General features: G+C 32.5%; 1 protein-coding gene across 2 annotated transcripts in view; it reads right to left on the reverse strand.

Moving 5' to 3' along the window:
* LOC148276618 (sodium/potassium/calcium exchanger 4-like) overlaps positions 1 to 20,888 on the reverse strand; it is a 53,442-nt gene that overhangs the window by 20,681 nt on the left and 11,873 nt on the right. For both annotated transcript variants that reach the window (XM_088234019.1, XM_088234020.1), the window contains 5 exons: positions 17,058 to 17,222; positions 10,534 to 10,670; positions 9,343 to 9,513; positions 7,149 to 7,377; positions 1,775 to 1,936 (listed from right to left, as the gene is read on the reverse strand). In XM_088234019.1, coding sequence (XP_088090145.1) covers positions 1,775 to 1,936; positions 7,149 to 7,377; positions 9,343 to 9,513; positions 10,534 to 10,670; positions 17,058 to 17,222 — 864 coding nt within the window. The remainder of the gene's footprint in view (positions 1 to 1,774; positions 1,937 to 7,148; positions 7,378 to 9,342; positions 9,514 to 10,533; positions 10,671 to 17,057; positions 17,223 to 20,888) is intronic.

Below are 20,888 nucleotides of genomic sequence, written 5' to 3' on the forward strand. Positions count from 1 at the left end.
TTTTATACTTCTTCTTTTACCAGGTAGTAATTCAACAATGTTTGATTATGTCCAAATGCTTGCAGACTGGCTGGATTTCCTCCCAATTGAAAAATTGTTTTCGGGCGTTGCCTAGTAGGTGATTTGGTTCAGCCGGATGAATCTCACCCACGTGATAAAGGTTTCAGCTCTTTTACTTCACAAAAGTCAACAGATGGAAGAGTTGAGGAAATGCGGATGTTCAAACATGGGCAGAATGGTGAATGTTACACAGTGTGTAAAGTGGCCACTTAAACCAGCCAATGACAGGTCATAAGCCCTGTAAATGCCTAGACTTCCATATTTCCTTCTCAAAAATGTTTTCCCTCTGTGTTGAAATAAATTTTTAAAAAAATATATAAATTTAAAAAAAAACATTAGAATACAGGGAGATCAGGATTCTAAAGATTTACAGTAATGTTTCAGGCGTTTCTTGAAAGTGGCTTGAGGAGGTGCATTTTTTATAAGAAGAGTTAGCTTATTCCAAAGTCTAGCACCTTGAACGGTAAAGGAATAGCTGAAAAACGATCTGCTTTGTCGAGGATCGGAAAGTGTTCTCTCCTGAGGAGAGCGAAGAAAACGACTATGATCAGAAAGGCAAATTAAATTCTCAGCAAGATATTGTGCAGCGCAAGTGTTGTGAAGAATATTATAAAGAAGTGAGAGTTTGAAAGTTTACGCGCTGATAAAAATGAAGTCACTCGAGTTCGGAGCGAAAGGGCACGTCATACTTTTTGAGATTAAAGATAAAGCGGATGCTTTGATGCTGCAAATGTTCCAGACAATCTATGAGTTCCGCATTGGCGTCAAGATAGCAAATATTAGCATAACACAGAGAAGTCAATATAATAGATTGAGACAGATTTTTTTTAAATTGAGGTTGGAAGAAAATTCTGAAGTCTTTTCGGTGAATGGAGGGTGCTATAAAACTTCTTCCCAACCTTAGTAATCTGTTCTTGCCACGAAGTGTTGGTCTATAATAATGCTAAGATTTTTATGTAAGATATTTTAGGTATGTGACGCTTATTTAAAAAGCCTGTCCTAACAACTGCTGGCATACGTTTTTGTTAAATACTCCTTAAGAACTAACAACATAAGAGTTTTTTCTCCAATATTGTTAGGTTTTAACGCCCTTTTGCGGATTTCTATATGCATTGAAAACCAAGTGATTGTTTTTTGAGTTTGACAAAAGATGTCGAAGATACAAAGTTATAACTTTACAAATTAACGAACACTTTATATATTTTAATAATTTAACAACGAAAAATACAAAATAAAAGACACTCGCTCTGAAAGTCCTATACAAAATTGGCTTAGTGGGTTATTCCCTCGCACAGAAGGTTCCGGGTTCGATTTCCGGTGAGAACACAAAAATTAAATGTAAGTCCGGGTGTTTAGTGATGTAATTCACCACTGTAATTGTTTTTCCTAGCCTGTTGTAGTGAAAAAATTTAAAAAATAAAAGTTTTCACATATTTGTATAGATTTAGTCACTTTTTGGCCCATTCGCACGTTTCGAAGTGTCAAACGTCAAAATTTTATAGGTGTACATATTTTTCACATTAATTCATTACAATGGAATTTTAGTTTTTCAAGCTTAATTTGAAAAACAGTCTTTTAAAAGAACTTTTAATACTTATAACGTACTTTGACGTATTAGATATAATTTTTATCTTACTTTCTAATAATTTAAGCTAAACATTTCTAAAGTTTTGAGCTGTATATAAATGAAACAAAATGTTTTATATTTAATTACCTTCAGGGTTTTCTTCAATGCTCTGGGTATTCATATCAGGATGATCTCTGTCAAAATGTGTGGACATTCTCGTACTTCTTCGTTTGGAAATAATTAATGAGACTCTTGCTGTGTATACATCATCAATGCTTTCTTCTTCTTCTTTCGTTTTACCCGCTTTTTCTAAATAAATAAAAAAAGGTTTTAATTAAAATACATTATTATACAAACCAACAGTAAAGAAGTTATTAAGTAACATATTATTAATAATTAGTAATTTTAAATATTTGCAAACTTTTTGATTCACTGTATTCTTGAATTATTAGTAAAAGAACAAGTTCAGGGATAGAATGAAAAAAAAAAGTTTTTCTACTGACATTTTTCGGCGGCATTTTAATTATAATAATAAAAATACGCCTATAAACATAGAAATTTGTTTAGTCTTCTACCAGTCTGACGATGTTGGTCACGACAAAACCCGGGAACTGGTAAAAATAAAAAAAGAAATTGGAATAAAATATTATTCGGATTTTTATTATTATAATGAATGAAAATGTAACGTTTTAATTTATAAATAAAATATTTCTTTGCTCAATACCTAATAATTTTCCTAAGTATTAAAAAATATATATTTAAATATTGTATAGTTTATATAACATTATCGTTACATAAAATCTAATAAAATAATAGAACAAGTACGAGTGACTGATATAATATGAACGGTACAGGATATAAAGTATGAATGTCAATTTTAATGTGTTTTAAACTAATAATGGCATCTGACGGCAGTTCACATGATTAGATTTTTGCTTTATAAAATTTGACAAAAAAGCTCGTCTTTTTTATTTTTTTTATTTAAAATTTTAACCCTTACGGATTATCACATTCATTTTACAAAAATGAAATGTAATTTTTTATTCATACTCCGCTGAAAATAATGTTTTTTACGCCTTTTGAAAAGTTTGTATGAGTCTTTTGTTTAGTTTTGTCTGATAGTTTATTGTATGTTTTCAGTCCCTGATTTATTAGTCTCTATTGTCCTTGTCTTGTTTTGGAATGTTGTATGTGATATTGTTCTGTGTCTTTTTTTGTATTGTGTCGATGTTTGTTACTTTTTTTTTTCAAGTTTTAGTTTTTTGTCTGCAACGATATCACTGGCTAACTTATGAATAAATTTTAAAGTTTCTAGTTAAAAAATAATTGTTTATTTTTTTTAAAGAGTTCTTTAGTTGGTGTTAGATAAGAGAGGTACTAACTAGTACTAGTTGAATATTTTATTTTACTGTTGTTGTGGTCTGTTTATGTCATTTTGGTTTCCTGTTCCTCATAGTTGAAGCATATAACATATTTTTTTGGTTTTAGAAAAAAGACTCGATAATGTTGCTATTTTGCTAATTAAATTATTGATGTGAGTTGTACGCGTCTTCCCAAAGAAATAAAACAAGATAAATTTATATAGAGGGATGAAATATGGCAGTCAGTTTAGTACTGGAAATAAAGCTATGATTAAATATTAATGAAAGGAATTTTAGATAATATGAAATAGAGTAGGCTATTTACATTAAACAGGTTCCTTTTATATATTCCTTTTGAGTTTAAATCTGACCAGTATATTCATATATGTAAAAAACATCACCTACTGCCTCTGCAAAAACGTCGTGAAATAGCGGATATAATTTATTTACTTAAAATTGCCTCTGGTTCAATTGACTGTCCTGAACTACTTTGCAAACTTTCTATCAATGTTCCTTCCAAAGTTTTAAGAAATAACCCTCTTCTTCACATACCTCTTGTTTCATCTAATTATAGGCAAAATTCATATTTATGGCGAATTTTTAATAATTTTAATGTAATTAATAAATCATTTAACATAGATTTATTTGAAAATAATCTTAATAACGTGCGGCGTTTGCTTTCGAAATAACTCGTAGTATTTTTTTCTTTTCTTTTAAATTTACATTTAATTACTATTCATTTTATGTTCGAGAATCTTTTTTAACTTACTGTGATGCTACTTGTGAAAACCTGTAATTAGCTTATTTGTTATTTGTTTTGTTATATAAATATGAGATAATTATAGCTGTTGGTTATCCAAATAAATAAAATAAATAAATAAATAAATATAAGTTTATTTGAATGCCGAAGAGGTTTGAAAACTTTAAAACGTTCTATCTCAAAACTTTTTTGACGTTTATCTTTTATATCCAGTGACCTTCATATATTATTCAAAAATGACTTAAACATTAGACGAAAAGTCAATTATAAACCGAAGATTTATATGAAAAGTATTATAAGTGTAAATCTATATTTTCGGCTATGAACATTTTTAACATTTGTCAACTCTTTGTAATTTCCCTATACGAACTCCGTGGTGCTTAGGCCACTAAATTTGTACTCAATTGCAGCGTATCTGAATTATTTTTATTACATGAAAGGTAAGTGATCAGTCTTACGCTTCAGAGACAGTAAAATGTTGCAGCGAAAATAATCTTAAAACATACACGAACATTGTTCTAACGACCGTGGGCCTTCCGATCGGTTTCGCTTGTATTAAAAAAATGACATTAATAGAGAACTACACCTTTCAAATATGAATTTTATAAGGCACTATTTTAATAGAATTGAATAGAATCTACTATTTTCATTGCCGTGAGTTAATAAAACATTGCAGTACATAATAACATTAAAAAACAATATTTTAAGTCTACCCTACTGGCAATCGAGACTGGAACCTTAAAGGTAGATAGGAAATGCTATTTCCACTACACTACGAGGCATATTTATATCCACTTGATTTTTTTTCTAGGATTTTTAACTGATAAGTGTCGAAAACACTCGTCAAGAGTTCTGGTTCTATTTCAGATACATAACTATATTTTGAATCCGGGTGGACACATACAACTTGTTAACTTCTAGGGTAAAACCGGGTAATGCCAATCAGGGGGTAATACCGGTCATTACAATATCACTCGTATTACTACGTTCCCGCGCATGCGCAAATATAAAACGGGTGGCGTAATTGAACGTAGTTATACAGAAGCAGCCAGCCATAGAAAATAGAAACTGAGATAATAGCCATTTTGTGAAAAGAGTGATTTATAAAATCTACACAATATCTTGAATGTTTTTGACTTTAACAAACTATAAACAATGAACACATAAGTTTTTTTTACATTACAAACAAGAATCTTATTGTGTATTTGACTAGTTTAAAAAATTTTTTAAGTACCCTAAGATTTTTCTAGTTTTGTGGGAGTTTCTGCAAATTGAAAAATGCTGTTTTTGTGATCGACACCTTTTTACAGAGGTGATTAATACAGTTTTTTATATGAAAATGGTCTGGCTGCAGAACATAGAATCGACCTAACTGCACCCGATAACATCAATATTTTCTGAAATTGTGGACTGGCTGCTTTCTGCATAACTACGTTCAATTATGTCTCGTGCCGCTGCACTGACTGCCGCTCAGTTCCCAGCACACGTTTGGAACGAATGTACATAAATTGTTTTCATACCAAATTGATGTAAATTTTTGTCATCAGACAATAAAAGGTGAGCGTTTGTTTAATTTAGTTTGTTACATTGTTAGTTATAATTATCCCAATCTAATAATCAAGCATGTCAAGTTTTAGTTGATTTTAAACTCGTCTCAACAGGTTTTTAACCTTAAAATGTGTTAACAGAGTTTCTAGGAGGGCAATGCCGGTCAAGTTGACCGGTATTTCCCGAAAATAAACTTACTACAATGTTATTTTTTTGGCTTATTTTAATATTGATTTAGTATTTCGGAATGTCTTAAACACGAAACAGACCACGTTCAAAGGTATCATGGAGCTAAAATCGGTTAGATAAAGCTTTAAAACTATTGAATAAAATAAAAACCGATAAGAGAAGCAGCTCGATCTACTGGCGTACTATTTTCAACGCTTCAAGAAAGACTGAAGAACAAGAACTGGGATAGCTCACAGCTGGGAAGACATTAAGTATTCACAAGAGAAAAAGAAGATAAAGTAGCTTCCTAGGTTAAGTTCCCAGTGAAATTATTGTATGGCTGCATTTTGCTTCTATACTCTAAAAAATAACATAACTAAGCATAATTTTAATGAAAAAGCAAGGGTTCATGCTGATTGGTCAGGGTATGAATCTCCTGAGGGCTATATCTGCGACTTATATCTGAACAAAGCTTGAGAGGTATTACTGACCTAGTGACCGGTATTACCTGCCATGGTATTTAATACAGGTTATATCCGTTTTTTTATTTAAATATTGATTATACCAAAATTGTATAACTTATTGATCTCAATGATTGTGGTTATGTTAGAAGAACACTAAAAGTACAATTAGTTAAAAGTTTAATAAACAAATATTGATTAATAGCTGATTTGTAATTACTTCTCCTTGAGTGACCGGTAATACCCATTTTTACCCTAATCAATTTGAATATTCTGCAAGTAACTACGTGAGTAATTATCAAGTATGTACGTGGATAGATGAAGAATACAGTTTTGTTAGTGGAATAGAACCGGAATCATATTATTTCATATTATAGTATTTTTGATTAGATGTTAACTCGACTCAATATTTCACTGTCCCTGGATTGGTCCCTGAGGCGTTAAACTGCTCACTTTACCTTTGTGTAACAGACGATCAAGATACGCTGAATTTACTTAACAAATGCAGTGCCTTGCAGTTGCCATGAGCCATCAGGTGCCGATAAGGGTTTGATGATGATGAGGAATTATGTCATTCAAGTCCATTGATAATTAGGAATTATGTAATTTAAATACATTAGGAAGGAGGAAATTCATTGGTTTTTTTTATTTGTCAAACCAAAAAAACTTTTAAAATTGTATATGTACTAATTTTTTAAACTTTTATCTTTCCTAAATTACTCCTCGTGTGACGTCTCAAGTTCTCTTCCGCATCTTCTCGGTCAGTTCTGCCTTTGTCTGTTGGCAAACCGTAAACCGGAAATCTCCTACTCTCTTATCATTGGTAGATTCATATGAACTAGTGACGTCGTTCAAAGCAGTTAATCTTGATTTTTAAGAAACTTTGCAGTACAATTTAATTATTTAATTTTTACAGCGCGTAAGAATTTTTTTTATATCATATTTCCCGTAGGGCTGAACTTCTAAGTTGTGTGATCCAAGTTCATTAGTAATTTGTAATTTTGTAATTAAAGTTCTTTAGTACTTTGTAGACGATTAAAGACGCTCAATACCTAGAAAAACTGCATGACAGAAAGAGAGAAATTAATATTTAAAATACTTTTCTCAGAAGGTAGAATAAGGATTGGGATATCATCCTTATTCTATCACTATCCCTAGATTTAACTTTATACCAGGTTTATAAGTAAGGCCCGGAGACTTTTGAAATATTGAGTTTTTCTTACCGAAGTCAAATCCTCCAACGCCACTTTTTTTCCTAAACATATTAGCGAAGAAGTTGATAATTTTTTTGTTGTTGAACATGAAGATGAAATAGAGGATGTATAGACAGAGTAGGATGGTACACTCCCACCATTCTATTCTGTCATCCCACGTCATCGATACCAGGATCGACACTACTATAATGTAAATTATACTGTCTCTTGTCAGTGGCCAGCGCTTGATTGGGATCGGCTGGAAAAAAAATGTAAATAGTTAAAATCGAGAGTAAATTTATTTGCCATACATAACTTAGCGATTTAAAAAAAATAAAAATAAGCCTTCTATATAAACCTGGTGTAAAGTTACGCCTCGGTGTAGTGGTAGAATAAGGATAAGAATACCATAATTATTCTATCATTAATTATATTAGAGATTTATCCCTTTTTTGCATTTTTAAAGTGAAAAGATCTATACATTTCTGTCCCGTAAAAAAAAAAATTGCTAATTATTTGTAGCATTAAAAATACTTTGAAATTTTGAATTTTGAATTCCCGCAAAAACGGTGATTTCATTGGCCATGATACGTCACGATTCATGTTTATTTGTTCCTGCCCTTGAACTTTGCGTAGAACAATTTCACGAATCTTGACGTCACAACAACCAAGGCCAAACACGTCGGGTTTTATTGAATTTCTTTTTTACATTTATGTATGAAAACATTTCTCCACAAAATCCATATTGATTTTGAAAATAGAATGAATCCTTCTAAATCCATTTCATATATTTTTATAGGTTTTCGTAGTATGTGATATTTCCCTATTAAGGAAGGTATTTCTATTGGTATTCTACCACCTCGCCTAGGCGTGACTTCATACCAAGTTTATGAGTAAGGCCCATGATATATTTAGTGTGTTGAAAATTTCTAAAATCTAAATGTGATTGTGGATCCATTCAGTCCATTACGCAACGGTAAAATATACTTAAAAAAGGGACGTCGAAGAAGACAAAAAAGAAAAAAGAAGAGAATAAAGGACCATTGAAATCGCTATCATTTATTAAGTACAAATTATATTTTTAATATGAACAAAAATATTTCTTAGCGTGATGCATCAATGTCCTCCTACTTTTCCATCTGCGACAATATTTCAATTTGTGGAGGTACTGGACATCATATATTTTTTTAAAGAGTCAAGAGGTTACAAGAGGAGATCTCAGCAGAATGCTCGTACGAGATTTTCCTTGTATTTGAATTATTTAATTCCAAAAACACGCACGACTTTCACTGAGAGATTTTTTCTTGTGGCCCTAAGAGTGTTTAATGTCTTGGATGAACATATAAAGTTCTTCAAAACGAGAGCCATTTTATGGAGAAGTGAACAAGTTTGGATTTTGTCTAAGAGACGAGACCATTGCAGGAGACTGCTGCGAGACATTGCATAGATTTATATTCTAGTAAGCGTGTTATTCAGATCTTTAAAATTTATGATTATGTAATACTCGTAGTTTTTATTTTTAGTATTCTTTAATAACATGCATACTTTTACTTTCCACTGTGTTGTATTCCAACTCAAAACAGGGTTTTTGGCCTCATAGAGTAAGGAATATGTTTTTTTTTGTAATATATATCTTTATATGAATAAATAAATAATAAACAATAATTCATTCTAAATAAAAATGATTTCATTTAAAAAGAAAACAATGTATGGGCACGAAAACTGCAAACAAAGAGAGGGTAAAAAAAAACAAAAAAAAATTATGATAGTCATTTTATGTACTTAAAGCAGCTAAGAAAAAGATTTTGTGTAACAAATTTCTTTCGTTATGAATAAATATGTATTTTTACACAGATACGATGGCATGATCAGATAAACCAAAATCTTAAGTCTGGTCATGTCAAAAGCAGACAGAACCGAAGGGCATGTATGACAAGATGTATGAATGTGGAAGAGGCTAGGATTGTATGCCAGGATAGACGTGTGTGGCGGCGGTCCATTCTCTCTGCCTACCCCTACGGGGAAATGGCGTGATGGTAGTAGTAGTAGTAGTAGTACTTTACATAATTTCTCTATTGGGAGGTACCTCAAGCATAAGTCTGATCATCTTGTATTCACCCTATAAACCATGGAAATACGTTGCAGTTTGAGTACGAATATAGTACGCTATAAACCATTTGAATTAAGGTAAATGATGATGATCCATGAAAGATAAAAACCTTACTTTTGAAGCAGCCAATCCACCGATAGCTCCTACGCCCAGGGTGTTAAACATAGCAGACCCAACAATCGTTCCTATCCCCAGGTCTGACTTGGTGACGAAGGTGCCCATGATGTTGATAAAAAGCTCCGGAGACGAAGTTGCCACAGCCATGAAGGTGGCGGCTGCAACATCCTGTGGAGGAAGATGTTTCACTCATGTTTCCCTAAAAATACAACTCGGCTATCGTTCAAATGGGGATGACAGCCAAGTTAGCACAGTCCATTGCGCGTGAAAATTAAATAACGCAAGCATTAAACTGTAATTTAAATTTTAAAATAATTTATAAAACACACAATTTTAATAACAAAAGAAACGCCAAGCGCTACAATTCATCACATTACGATATGAAACCATAAGGAGATTAAAATAGATTGACAAAACGTATCAAATACTAGAAATAAAAAACATTGAAAAACATTAACAAATTCAAGAAATTTTGGTATAATGTACTTAAAAAAGACATTTATTAAGATATCTATCTTAAATAATATTATATTATAATATAAAAAAAATAAATAAAAAAAATAATCCTAAGAGGGACCGGTAAAAGTCTAAGTACTAAAATAATGTAAAAAAATCCTTAGATCGGGACCTTAATTTGATGAGAAAAGTAACATTACATGAAATGCTTATTGTTTAAATAGACATTATATTTATCTATGCCATTGTAAATAATCGCTATATTTTAAGATTTTTTTCATAAAGACGAATTCATGTTATGTGTCGAAAAGTTTGTTTATTACGTATTAAAAAACGAATTGATTAAAGAAAATCGGCAATATATAATTTTTTTTTTTCGTTTTTTAATGATTGTTTCGGAGCAATTGCATTTTGATGGGGCGATTTACGATTGCTAGATTTCTGTTCTGTCCATTAAAAATATTCTACAAGCAAAACCGCTAATATTTGCTCTGTGAAACTTAGATGATATTGGTTGGAGGATAGGAAATATTGGATGACACATTGATAATATTAATAATAACTTGTTAATATGTATTGCAATTACATAAAATAGGAAGCACTCAACTCTAATATTGGAAGAATAATTAGCAAAAACATCGCATATCAGATACACAACACAGTAAAAATGTATAAGTAATATCGCATTATTGAAAATCTTTAAAATGTATGTACATTCTTACTAAAACTTACTGGAGTCAGTTTCAAATCGTCGCAAATACATTCTACGGCAGGAATGAAGTAATCATTACAGACAACGGCTAGAAGAGTAAAACTGTAGATTCCTCCAATAAAGTGTAATATTATCGCTCCAGACCGCAACTGCTCATCTGGAAGTAAAAAATTACGGTTTTAAAACATTAAAAAACAATCTAAATAACAATTTAAGAAATATCTTGTATTTTCAAAATAGCAAAGCCTTAGAAAGTTTCGAAAGTAATTATCAATTCATGATATTGGATAAACAATATAGCGCCATACTTGTGTTATAAGCCATGCAGTTACAGAGCGCATGTGCGGTTCAAATCTTCGTTCCCCGTTTCCAATTATGGTAGGGAAGAGTGCCCATGAATGGCAGAGGCCATGAATGGCAGAGGCCATGAATGGGACAATCGTCTCCCAGTCAAAACTGCTCTCTCAAAAAATATTTTTAAAATATGCTACATCAACACCACGAAAAAAAACAGATTGCGGATTGACCTATAAACAGCGTTTCTTTACCGGCAGCGAATTCGGATCGGGTTGTGGTCCCGTGGCTAGTGTCTCGGACTCACGGACCAAAGGTCCGTGGTTCGAATCCCACTCTACCCCAACTTGATTCCATTTTCTAATAGTGAGTTATTTACAACTCGTTGAAAATGGCCCTCAAAATTAAATATTTGAGTAAATCATAAGAACGCAAATATTTCTTTTTGAATTTAAACAAAAAAAAAAAAAAGCTAGTAATTTTTGTTGTAGTAATTTATTCAAATTTTGCATTTAACTTGTAAAAGATGTACCGATAAATTGATTGACCGATATTGATTCTCTAAGGATATTTCGAATTACGTTTTAGCGAATTCGCGAAAATATATCTCTATTGGTTTATGTGGTTTTATGAAAATCACGCATTTCCTTAAATGGGACACGTGCAGTGATTGAAAATAGAATACTTCCGGTAACACAGCATGTACTTTTCCAATGAAGCACCCCATGCACCAACATGTGCTGATTCGGGTTTAATAAACATGGTGTAACTGGGAGGGTGGATTGAAGGGTGGCAGAGGACCTCAATGCCTATCGATTAAACCCACATATAAGTCCTGAGATATTTAGTCGTTCAAAAGATATTCGGGTTTTTAAGAAATTTGAGTCAAAGTCCGATTTGAGGTTTAATTTCCCAAGTATAGCCAAACTATTCGTTCAACGATCGTTTTTTTTTTCTCCAAATATCTCAATAGTAGAACTTTTATCTTACAATGCCGTTGTGAGTCATTGATTGATTGATTTAATTTCAAATAAAAAAAGTATTTTTTAGAAAAAAAAATGCAAATTTAATTATTCAACTATCATTTAAGGTATCTCAAAACAATTTGTTTTCCAAAAACTATCTTAAAAACTACTTTTATTTATGGCCTACCAAGCCTTCGGTCATCGTATACCCCAAGGTGCCCGAGGGAGCAACCTCGGAACAGACGAAAGCGCTGGTGATGGAGGCTATCAACCCAAAAGAAGATGGCTTTCGAGCTGTGCGCGTTCGGGAGGTCCGGGGTGTCGGTGTTTTAGTTGAGACGGCCACGACTAAGGGTCTGGAAAACTTAAGAAAGGCTTCCCAGAAGCTTGCTTCTAGGGGTCTTCATATGGTGGAGCCTAAAGGAAGACTCCCTAGGGTGGTCATTTATGATGTCCCATGCGATATGTCTGAGGAAGACCTCATGAAAGAGGTTTACTCAGCAAATTTCAAGGTGAGTGGACCCGTGTCTGAGGCAGAGTTCAAAAGAACGACTCGAAGAGTATCCATGTTTGGAAGGAGAGACGGCCCCACTGTAAACTGTATTTATGCAGTTGGAGCCGAAGTGAGGAGGCAGCTCGTGTCCTGTGAACACTGCTTCATCGGATGGAATGCCTGTCGTGTCCGCGATTTTGTTGGCGCTACCAGGTGCTTTAAGTGCCATTTATACAGGCACTTGAGCCGCATTTGCACGCGCAAGGTAGAAATCTGCCGACACTGTGCTGCGGAGGGGCATGGTGAGGATGCATGTACACATAGAGATGCACTCGCGAAATGTGCTTTTGCACTGCCTTTAAACGGCAAGTAGACCATCCAACAGTTTCACAGATCTGCCCAGCTTTTCCTATATGTATTTGGGTTTTGTGTCGTTGTTTGATTTGTTTGTCAATGTTTGAGTATGTCTAAATGCTTACAGACTTTCCAGGATTTCCCCCCTAGGGAGTTATTTATATTTAAATTTATTTCAACAGAGAGGGAAAACATTTTTGAGAAGAAAATCAAAAATGAAAAAAGGAAAAAAAAAATCCCTTCTCAAAAATGTTTTCCCTCTGTGTTGAAGTATAAAAATGGGAAAATTGTTTTCAGGCGTTGTCTAGTAGGTGATTTGGTTCAGCCGGATGAATCTCACCCACGTGATAAAGGTTTCAGCTCTTTTACTTCACAAAAGTCAACAGATGGAAGAGTCGAGGAAATGTGGATGTTCAAACATGGGCAGAATGGTGAATGTTACACAGTGTGTAAAGTGCATGTTGGTTTAATTGGTGTCCTGACGAAGAGATGGGTACGTCTCGAAACCGGTAGATATAGAAAATTCGGTAAGTGGTTATATACAAATATTTAATAAAATAAGTACCTGCCATTAGAATAACTTTTTAAACCCATTTAAAGTAGGTAGTTATTGGCTTTTAATAATTAGGGATTATTTGCATATTTATTGCAATATTTTTCTCAACGACTCATTGTTTATAAAAATATTAAAAGGTGTAGTTAGTATGTAGCTCATTATTTGCTATGCCTGTCTCATTCATAGGCACTCCTCCTAAATTTTCGGGTAGGCGCTAGACTACAACACGTCTTGCAGCAAAAGAGCTCATTGGTGGTTTGAATTCTAGATTCTTTTTACAGTAAAAATTAATACAAGAAATAATAGATAAGTTAATTTCATTTCATGTCAGCCGCGTGGTGTAATAGTCAGCGCGTTTGCCTACCATACAAGAGGTCTCGGGTTCGATTCCCGGTATGGTTGATATAAAATATTTATTTATCAGGTTTTGTTCACTCTAGAATATTTCATAGGACCCTGAACTGGTACCTGAAGCGTAAGGCTGATCATCTTACCTTCATGTAACAAAAAATGATCAATATACGTTGCGATTGGTGTACCAATGCAGTGCCGTATGCATTATTATGAGCGGAAAGGGAAAGGTGATGACGAAATTTCATTTATCCACGGAAGATTCATTACCAAACGCCTTGCAGCTACAAAGCGCATGGACAAATGGAATTCTGCGTATCTTAAAATTATTTTATTAAATCAATAAAAAATACACATTTCGCAAAGCAGTTAGTTCGTCAATACTGCTATGCAGTATGTACCAATATGAAGTCCATGGAAAAGACTTTTTTTATCTACAACGTTTATCGCAATATATTTGAGTCATTTGTAAATGATAACAAAATAAACATTTTATGAAATCTACGTTGATTGAGATATTGCTTTATATTTCGTACCTAGCTGAAAGAAACAAAAACGGTCTGAAATTAAGTAAATAATATATTTTTTTATTACCACTTGTTATTAACATAATTATCATTTTACCATTTGCGTTATCTGATATTTAATTACCAAAAACAAACAACATATAATACAACTGTATAAGATAGTTATACCCTCCGGAGTAATAATTCGCGACCCGCTTATAGAGACGCCCTCTCGGTTTATTGCATAGAACAACAGCGATCCAAATTTCTGGTTTGATTTAACAAGTGGCGAGTGGTCTCGGTTTAAGTTTGCGATTACAATTATCGACCTAAGTACCCACGGACCGTTTCATTGCTGTTTACTATAGCTAACTTTTGTGATTGATAATCATATATATGACATACGATGAGTATATGACCTACCCTATCTAACAGCAACTAAAAAACTTTTTAAACAAACTAAACAATTAAATGTAACTGAACTCTTTAAACAAGAATCCTTAAAATTTATTCATAAATTAGCCACTGATGTAATTATAGACGAAGAATTAAAACTTGAAAAAAACTGTAGTAAATATGAACACAATACGAGAATATCAGAATATCATATACAACCTTTTAAAACGAGAAAAGGACAATCGAGACCAATAAACCATGGACTGAAATTTTACAATAAACTACCAGACAAAACTAAACAAAAGACTCAGACAACCTTTACAAAAGATGTCAAAAATATTATTATTAACAGTAGAATGTGAATTTTAAAAGTGAAAATATTTTGTTAAATGTATATAACCCGTAAGGTTTTATCAATGAAATTTAAATTTAAAAAATATATATAATGGCTTTTGTCTGTATGGCCAGCTCTATAAGCGGGTGGCATATTATTACTCTGAGATTATTCCTATATTATAACGCCATTAATCAGAACATTTTTTAAAAATTTGTTTTTATACAAAACGAGCTGAATCCGGCAAACCTTTGCTTTTGATAGATTTGAGTACATACTTTTATGTAGATAAAATAAACAGAATCGAAAATTATATATATTATTGTATTTAGTCCAAATTAGATATGTACAAATACATTATTATTTTTGTGTTTCGGTTTACATAAATTGTGGGGACAGGGAATTTCGATAAATAGGTATTTAAAAATTCTTTTCCTAGCACTATTTTGCAGATTCTTCCCTGATACTGTGCAAAAAAAGCAATTGCATGTCAGATCTTTTGTTCAAATGTAACCCTGTTTATGGATAAAAAAAACATTTACGCTCAAATTTTGTTTCTACTTAACAAATTGATGATATTAAGAGTCATAAATATGCTCGTAGCAAAGATCTACTATTCTTTATTCTCGTAGCGAGAGTCTGACTGACCTTTTTTTTTATTATATTGGTTTACATGCTCCTGAAGTACGCTAAAATTTTCAGCTGTATTTATTGTTCACTTTGCCTGTGGCAGTTGCTAAGGTTAGACGTGTTTTTATGAGCTCGGTGATTTTAGTTTGTTAAAAAAAAATAGATCAAAGAATTTGTATAAAATTTTGTGTAAAAAATTAAATAAAGTGTAACAAAGTATGTAAAATATCAACAAAGGCCTATGGTGAGTCTGCTATGAGTAAAAAAAAGTTTACAAGTGGTATAAGCGTCTCCAAGATGGCCGTGAAGACGTTGAAGATGACGAACGGCCCGGACGCCATAGCACATTAACAGCCGATGAAAACTCAATGTGTTCTTCGATTTTAATAGCATAGTGTATGAATTCTTGTCACGACGTCAAACGGTGCACAAGGAGTACTACCTACAAGTTCATCAACGTTCGCGTTTAGCAATCCGAAAAAAACGCCCTGATTTGTGGCAAAACAATTCATGGCTATTGCACCACGATAATGCACCTGCTCACACTTCATTTCTAGTTCGTGAATTTTTGGCCAAAAACAATACTGTAACGATGCCCCAGCTTCCATGTTAACCAGATATGTGTTTTTTTTCCAAAAGTAAAGAGAACCTCAAAGAACCGTCGTTTTACAAGCATAGATGACATTAAAAGCGCATCGCTGAAAGAGCAACAGGCTATCCCAAAAATCGATTTAAGAAGTGTTTCGAGGATCGGAAGAAGCGCTGGCACAAGTGCATATTATTGAATGGGGACTATTTTGAAGGCGACAACATTAATGTAGACGAATAAATCAATAAAATCGGGTTGTGATCCCGTGGCTGGTGATGCGGACTCACACATCAGAGGTCCGAGGTTCAAACCTCACTCTACGCCAACTTGATTTCCATTTTCTAATAGTGAGTTATTTACAACTCGTTAAAAATGGTCACCAAAATTGTAATATTTTAATAAATTGTAAGAACGCTAATATTTCTTTAAAAAAAATGTAAATATCTTTCAAAAAACGAAAATTCCCGCTATTTTCCGAACACACCTCGTATTTCTGAGTGGGATAAAAAAATGTATCAAGCGATTTATTTTTGCAGTCGTAGTTTCAATTTGTTCATTTCACTTCAAACACTGGCCTAAAGTTATTCCCAGATATTTTATACTCTGAACACTACTCAGGTTTTTAAAGTTGATATCCACAATCACTGAATAATTATGTAGTTGTAGTTTGTAAATTTTATTAGGTTGTCCGGCGGAGGAAGCGGAGTAGGGACTAAACTGAACAAATAATATAGTTTTTCTTGGTTTGGTTTGTCGTACTAGCTTACATTTCAGTACTTACAAATTGTTGACATTTCAGACCGTGTTTTAGTCCAAATAGGGGAATGTCTATCATAGTTATTAGTCGCGGACTTACGGACCACAGGAACAAGTTTGGAATATTTTTACCACGATGTGATTTCCGTTTTCCAATAACAAGTTTTTTCTATTGGTACCCAGAATTAAAATATTTCGGTATAAAATTAAAACGAATATACATTTTTTTGTTGTTTAAAATGCTGCAATCAATGTACTGGACCTATGCACTATTAGGTATTAGGTATTAGGTTGCAGGAGAGTATGAAAAAATATATTACCCGTAAAAAGGTCGCTCGGAAAACTATCTGCGTCGGTACTGCAGTTTGTAACTTCATATCCTGATGTTCTGTGCCAGGGAAGAAAATGGAAACTGTTTTGAGTATTTGTGTAATGAGATCCCAAATTTTCTGGTGGAAGGTGTTTCGTATTGCTTAGTACTGAACCTGAAAAATAAAAAACAATCATGAAAAAACAACGTTAATTTAGTAAAAAGTTAGGTTAAACGCAACTTTGGATAACACGGACACAGAGTAAAAAGCCATATCATTAATATCTATGATATAATCTCTTAATAATTTTGTTACATTAAGGTAAAATGATCAGTTATACGCTTCATATGCCAGTCCAGCGACTATGAAATATTATCGTGTAACCTTTTTAAATAAATATTTAATGTCAACCATGTTGGGAATCGAACTCGAGACCTTTTTCATGTAAGGCAAAGAGGATAACCACTGCGCCACGAGATTGTATAAATAGGTACCTCTATAATATTTAAAACACCATCTATAATTTAACACAGATAGTACTACTTTAATTGATACGTACGAAATTTATTTTTTTTGGTAAAAATCCGGTATTCTATTGTATTCGCAGAAAGCACAATATTGTGGTGTCCCAGAACCCGACATATTGTTCAGGTGTAAACAGCAAGTTGCTGGAAAGGACATTGTTCCGAGGCATAGTCACGGAGACGGACAGGCTTGTCAGCGGAACATTGATTACCACCACCACCGCACTCGGCCGTATTGTCCTCGTGTGAGCTTGCACAGACAGTACCTTATGACAAATACAATTTGCTCGACGCATACGTGTCGCACTCGCGCTTTTCTCAGAAAAAAAATACATGATTATTCTTATTTAGTTTCTTTAACAATTCTAATACATCTAAGTATTAAATAAATAATATTTTTCGTAAATTTGCTCGTAAAAAACGCCGTCATGTATTGATGAAATGGGGCCGAATGTTCGTATTGTCCCAGCGTTCTGTTCTGCGCGGTCGAGGCTGTTCACAGAGCTAGGACAAGACAATATTGTCCTATCTATTGTATTGTACACGTGTAAACGATACTTTTGTGAGCATTTGTTTTAATAATAAAGGATTTTAAACAAAATTACTACCTGGTTTTTAGATATTTTATCAAATATTTTGATGTGAAATCTTCATCAATCATTTTTATCAATACGTACGTAAACAACATACATGCGTATAAATCGTTGATTTTAAGATACTTTTGATAAATTTTACACGCATATATATATTTATCATTGTTAAAGTGAATTGGATTTCTTCTGACTGAGCTAAAAATACACTGAGATATCCAATACTAACTTTGTGTTTTGATATTTTTTTTATCTTGTCACAAAAATCAACAAACGGATAAATGGGAGAGTTATTTATTTATTTAATTTGCTTATGACACTTCATAAAAAATATTTATTTCAAGTTTACTAAATTGCTTCTTATGTATTCGCCAATAAGCACATTTGGTAAACATTCTTGGCGGAAGTTCATCGTTATTTATTTAGCAAATAAAACACAGGTAAATCGTTAATCCACAAATTTCAAATAATCAGTGAACTGTTTCTTGGAGGTATCTTCATTTAACATACAATTAAATGCGTGATAATTGCATTGTTATATTTATTATTATTAATATACACGGCACGCAGTGCCTTTTACCTTAAAAAGATACATATTAAAAATAGCATAAACATTTCAATATATAGTGAAAAACTTAAAATTAAATACAAAAGTATTATTTTACATAAATACTATATATATAACACAGCAGTTTTGTATAAAGAACATATTTAGATAAAAAAAAATATTTAACAATGTGTGCAGATAAAATTTCAAAAAGAAAAGAATGTATATATATTTTTCTTTAAAAGGTATAAATATAAGTATATTAAATGCAATAAAATTATTTTGTCTCAAAAAAAAATTTATTAAAAAATAGTAAAAATAATGACCATTAAAGTAATTTAAAAAATAAGTATACACGTTAATATGGTACACAATAGTACCCATACAAAAGTAAACATAGAAAGCACTATAATCTATAAAATGTATAATACCGTTCATCATCTTTGAAATGATTAAATAGAGTTGATTTATATAAGCTATACTTTAAGTGAAAAATATCAGCAACGTCGGAATAGTTATTGCCGAGAACATGGAGTCGATTCAGAATAGCATTATACGGGTATACGGTTCGCGAATTGTTGCAACTGAACGGAGGTACTTGACGAGTCATTCGTCCAGGTACCTTGAAGTTAATGAGTGCTAATAGATTTGGGCAGTTTCATGTAAAGTTAATCTTATATAAATTCAGTAAATCTATAATTTTTCTTCTCTCAGTAAGTTTCAACAAGTTCAAGTATTTAACAAAAAAATCATAATTACTAAATTCATATCTGATTCCAAGTTTAAAGTTAACGTATCTTAAAACTTATTTTGAACTCTTTCAAGGGTACATTGGTGTGAACTATAACACGGAGTCTATATAGTTGAGTTGTATTCCAAATAGCTCCTAACTAAAACTGTGTACATCAATTTCAAAGTAGCTACATTTTAAAAATCTTTAGTGACTCGCAAAATATAGCTTATTATACTTACGACTGCCGAAACTCCAGTAGGTTCACAAACTTGAAAACAAGGAAGAATTATGAATATGAATTAAAATTGGAATTTGAGAATGTAAACAAAGAGATAAGCCATGATCACCAAGCGGTAAAATTTTTCACGAAGTGGTGGAGCGAAGGACTCTAGTTATGCAGTACAGTGAACAGAAATGAGAGAGTGTGATGATCTCTTTGCCGTCTAATTTTAAGCAATTTCTGTAGAGTTGTCTACGATAAACAGGTGCGTGGTCATTGTTTGGTATAAAACAGCATTTAACGAAATTACTCCTGACTGATTACCTTTCTTTCCCATCCTTATGGTACCTACCTTTCAATACATCAAGATAAAAGATTTATAAAAACAGAACATTGGATTTGAAACAAAACAAATAACATTTTGAAATTAGGAACATCACATTGCATAAGAATTCTTGTAATCGTCGTGAGAGAGAGTTATTATAGTAAATCGTTAAATATCCCAATTCATAGTGAACTTTATCAACCAGTGCTCTAAAATAGAAAAACATCCTTATCGCATCAAAGGTAGGTTCATTTCTGTGCTCCTCTCCTTTAGTCGAATATTCCAACCTTAATCAAAATTTAATGATATTAATTTTTAAATTACACAGTAAATGTTACAACGGTACGGTGCATCAGATTAAACGATTGAAATATAAACAAAATAAATTTAAGACATTTTAGAAATTTTCTCCATGACGCTCAGATCTTTTACTCGCGTACACAAGTTGTCACCAACAAACCGCCGCGCCGGCAGAGACATGACGTGGGGTCACGTGGGTCGAAACATAAGGTTTGGATTGCATAAAATAATGATATAGAAATCTTTAAAATCTATGCTTTACAGAAATTGAATTTAATCACATTATAAAATTACAGCCCCGCTTATCAGAACTCCAGTTTCCGGATTGCCAAATATTCAAATCGTTATCACGAAATAAAAAAAAAACATATTCTAATTTTGATTTCATTGTGTAATTAACTTTGCTGAATATCTTCAAGCAAGCATTAAATGTGATCAATTCGCTGCATTATTTCAAAACTAAAACAATCTGGCAGCCATTAATTTGGATGATTGGATTTTATTTTATAAGATAATTCAACAAATATACACACTAGAAAACATACAATTTAAAGTTATTCGTTGATACAATTTCACATGCACATGTATCTTCAATTATAGA

The sequence above is a fragment of the Micrasema longulum genome, unplaced genomic scaffold (genome assembly GCF_059751315.1).
Source record: "Micrasema longulum isolate JH-2025_06_02 unplaced genomic scaffold, ASM5975131v1 h1tg001178l, whole genome shotgun sequence".
NCBI lineage: Eukaryota > Metazoa > Arthropoda > Insecta > Trichoptera > Brachycentridae > Micrasema > Micrasema longulum.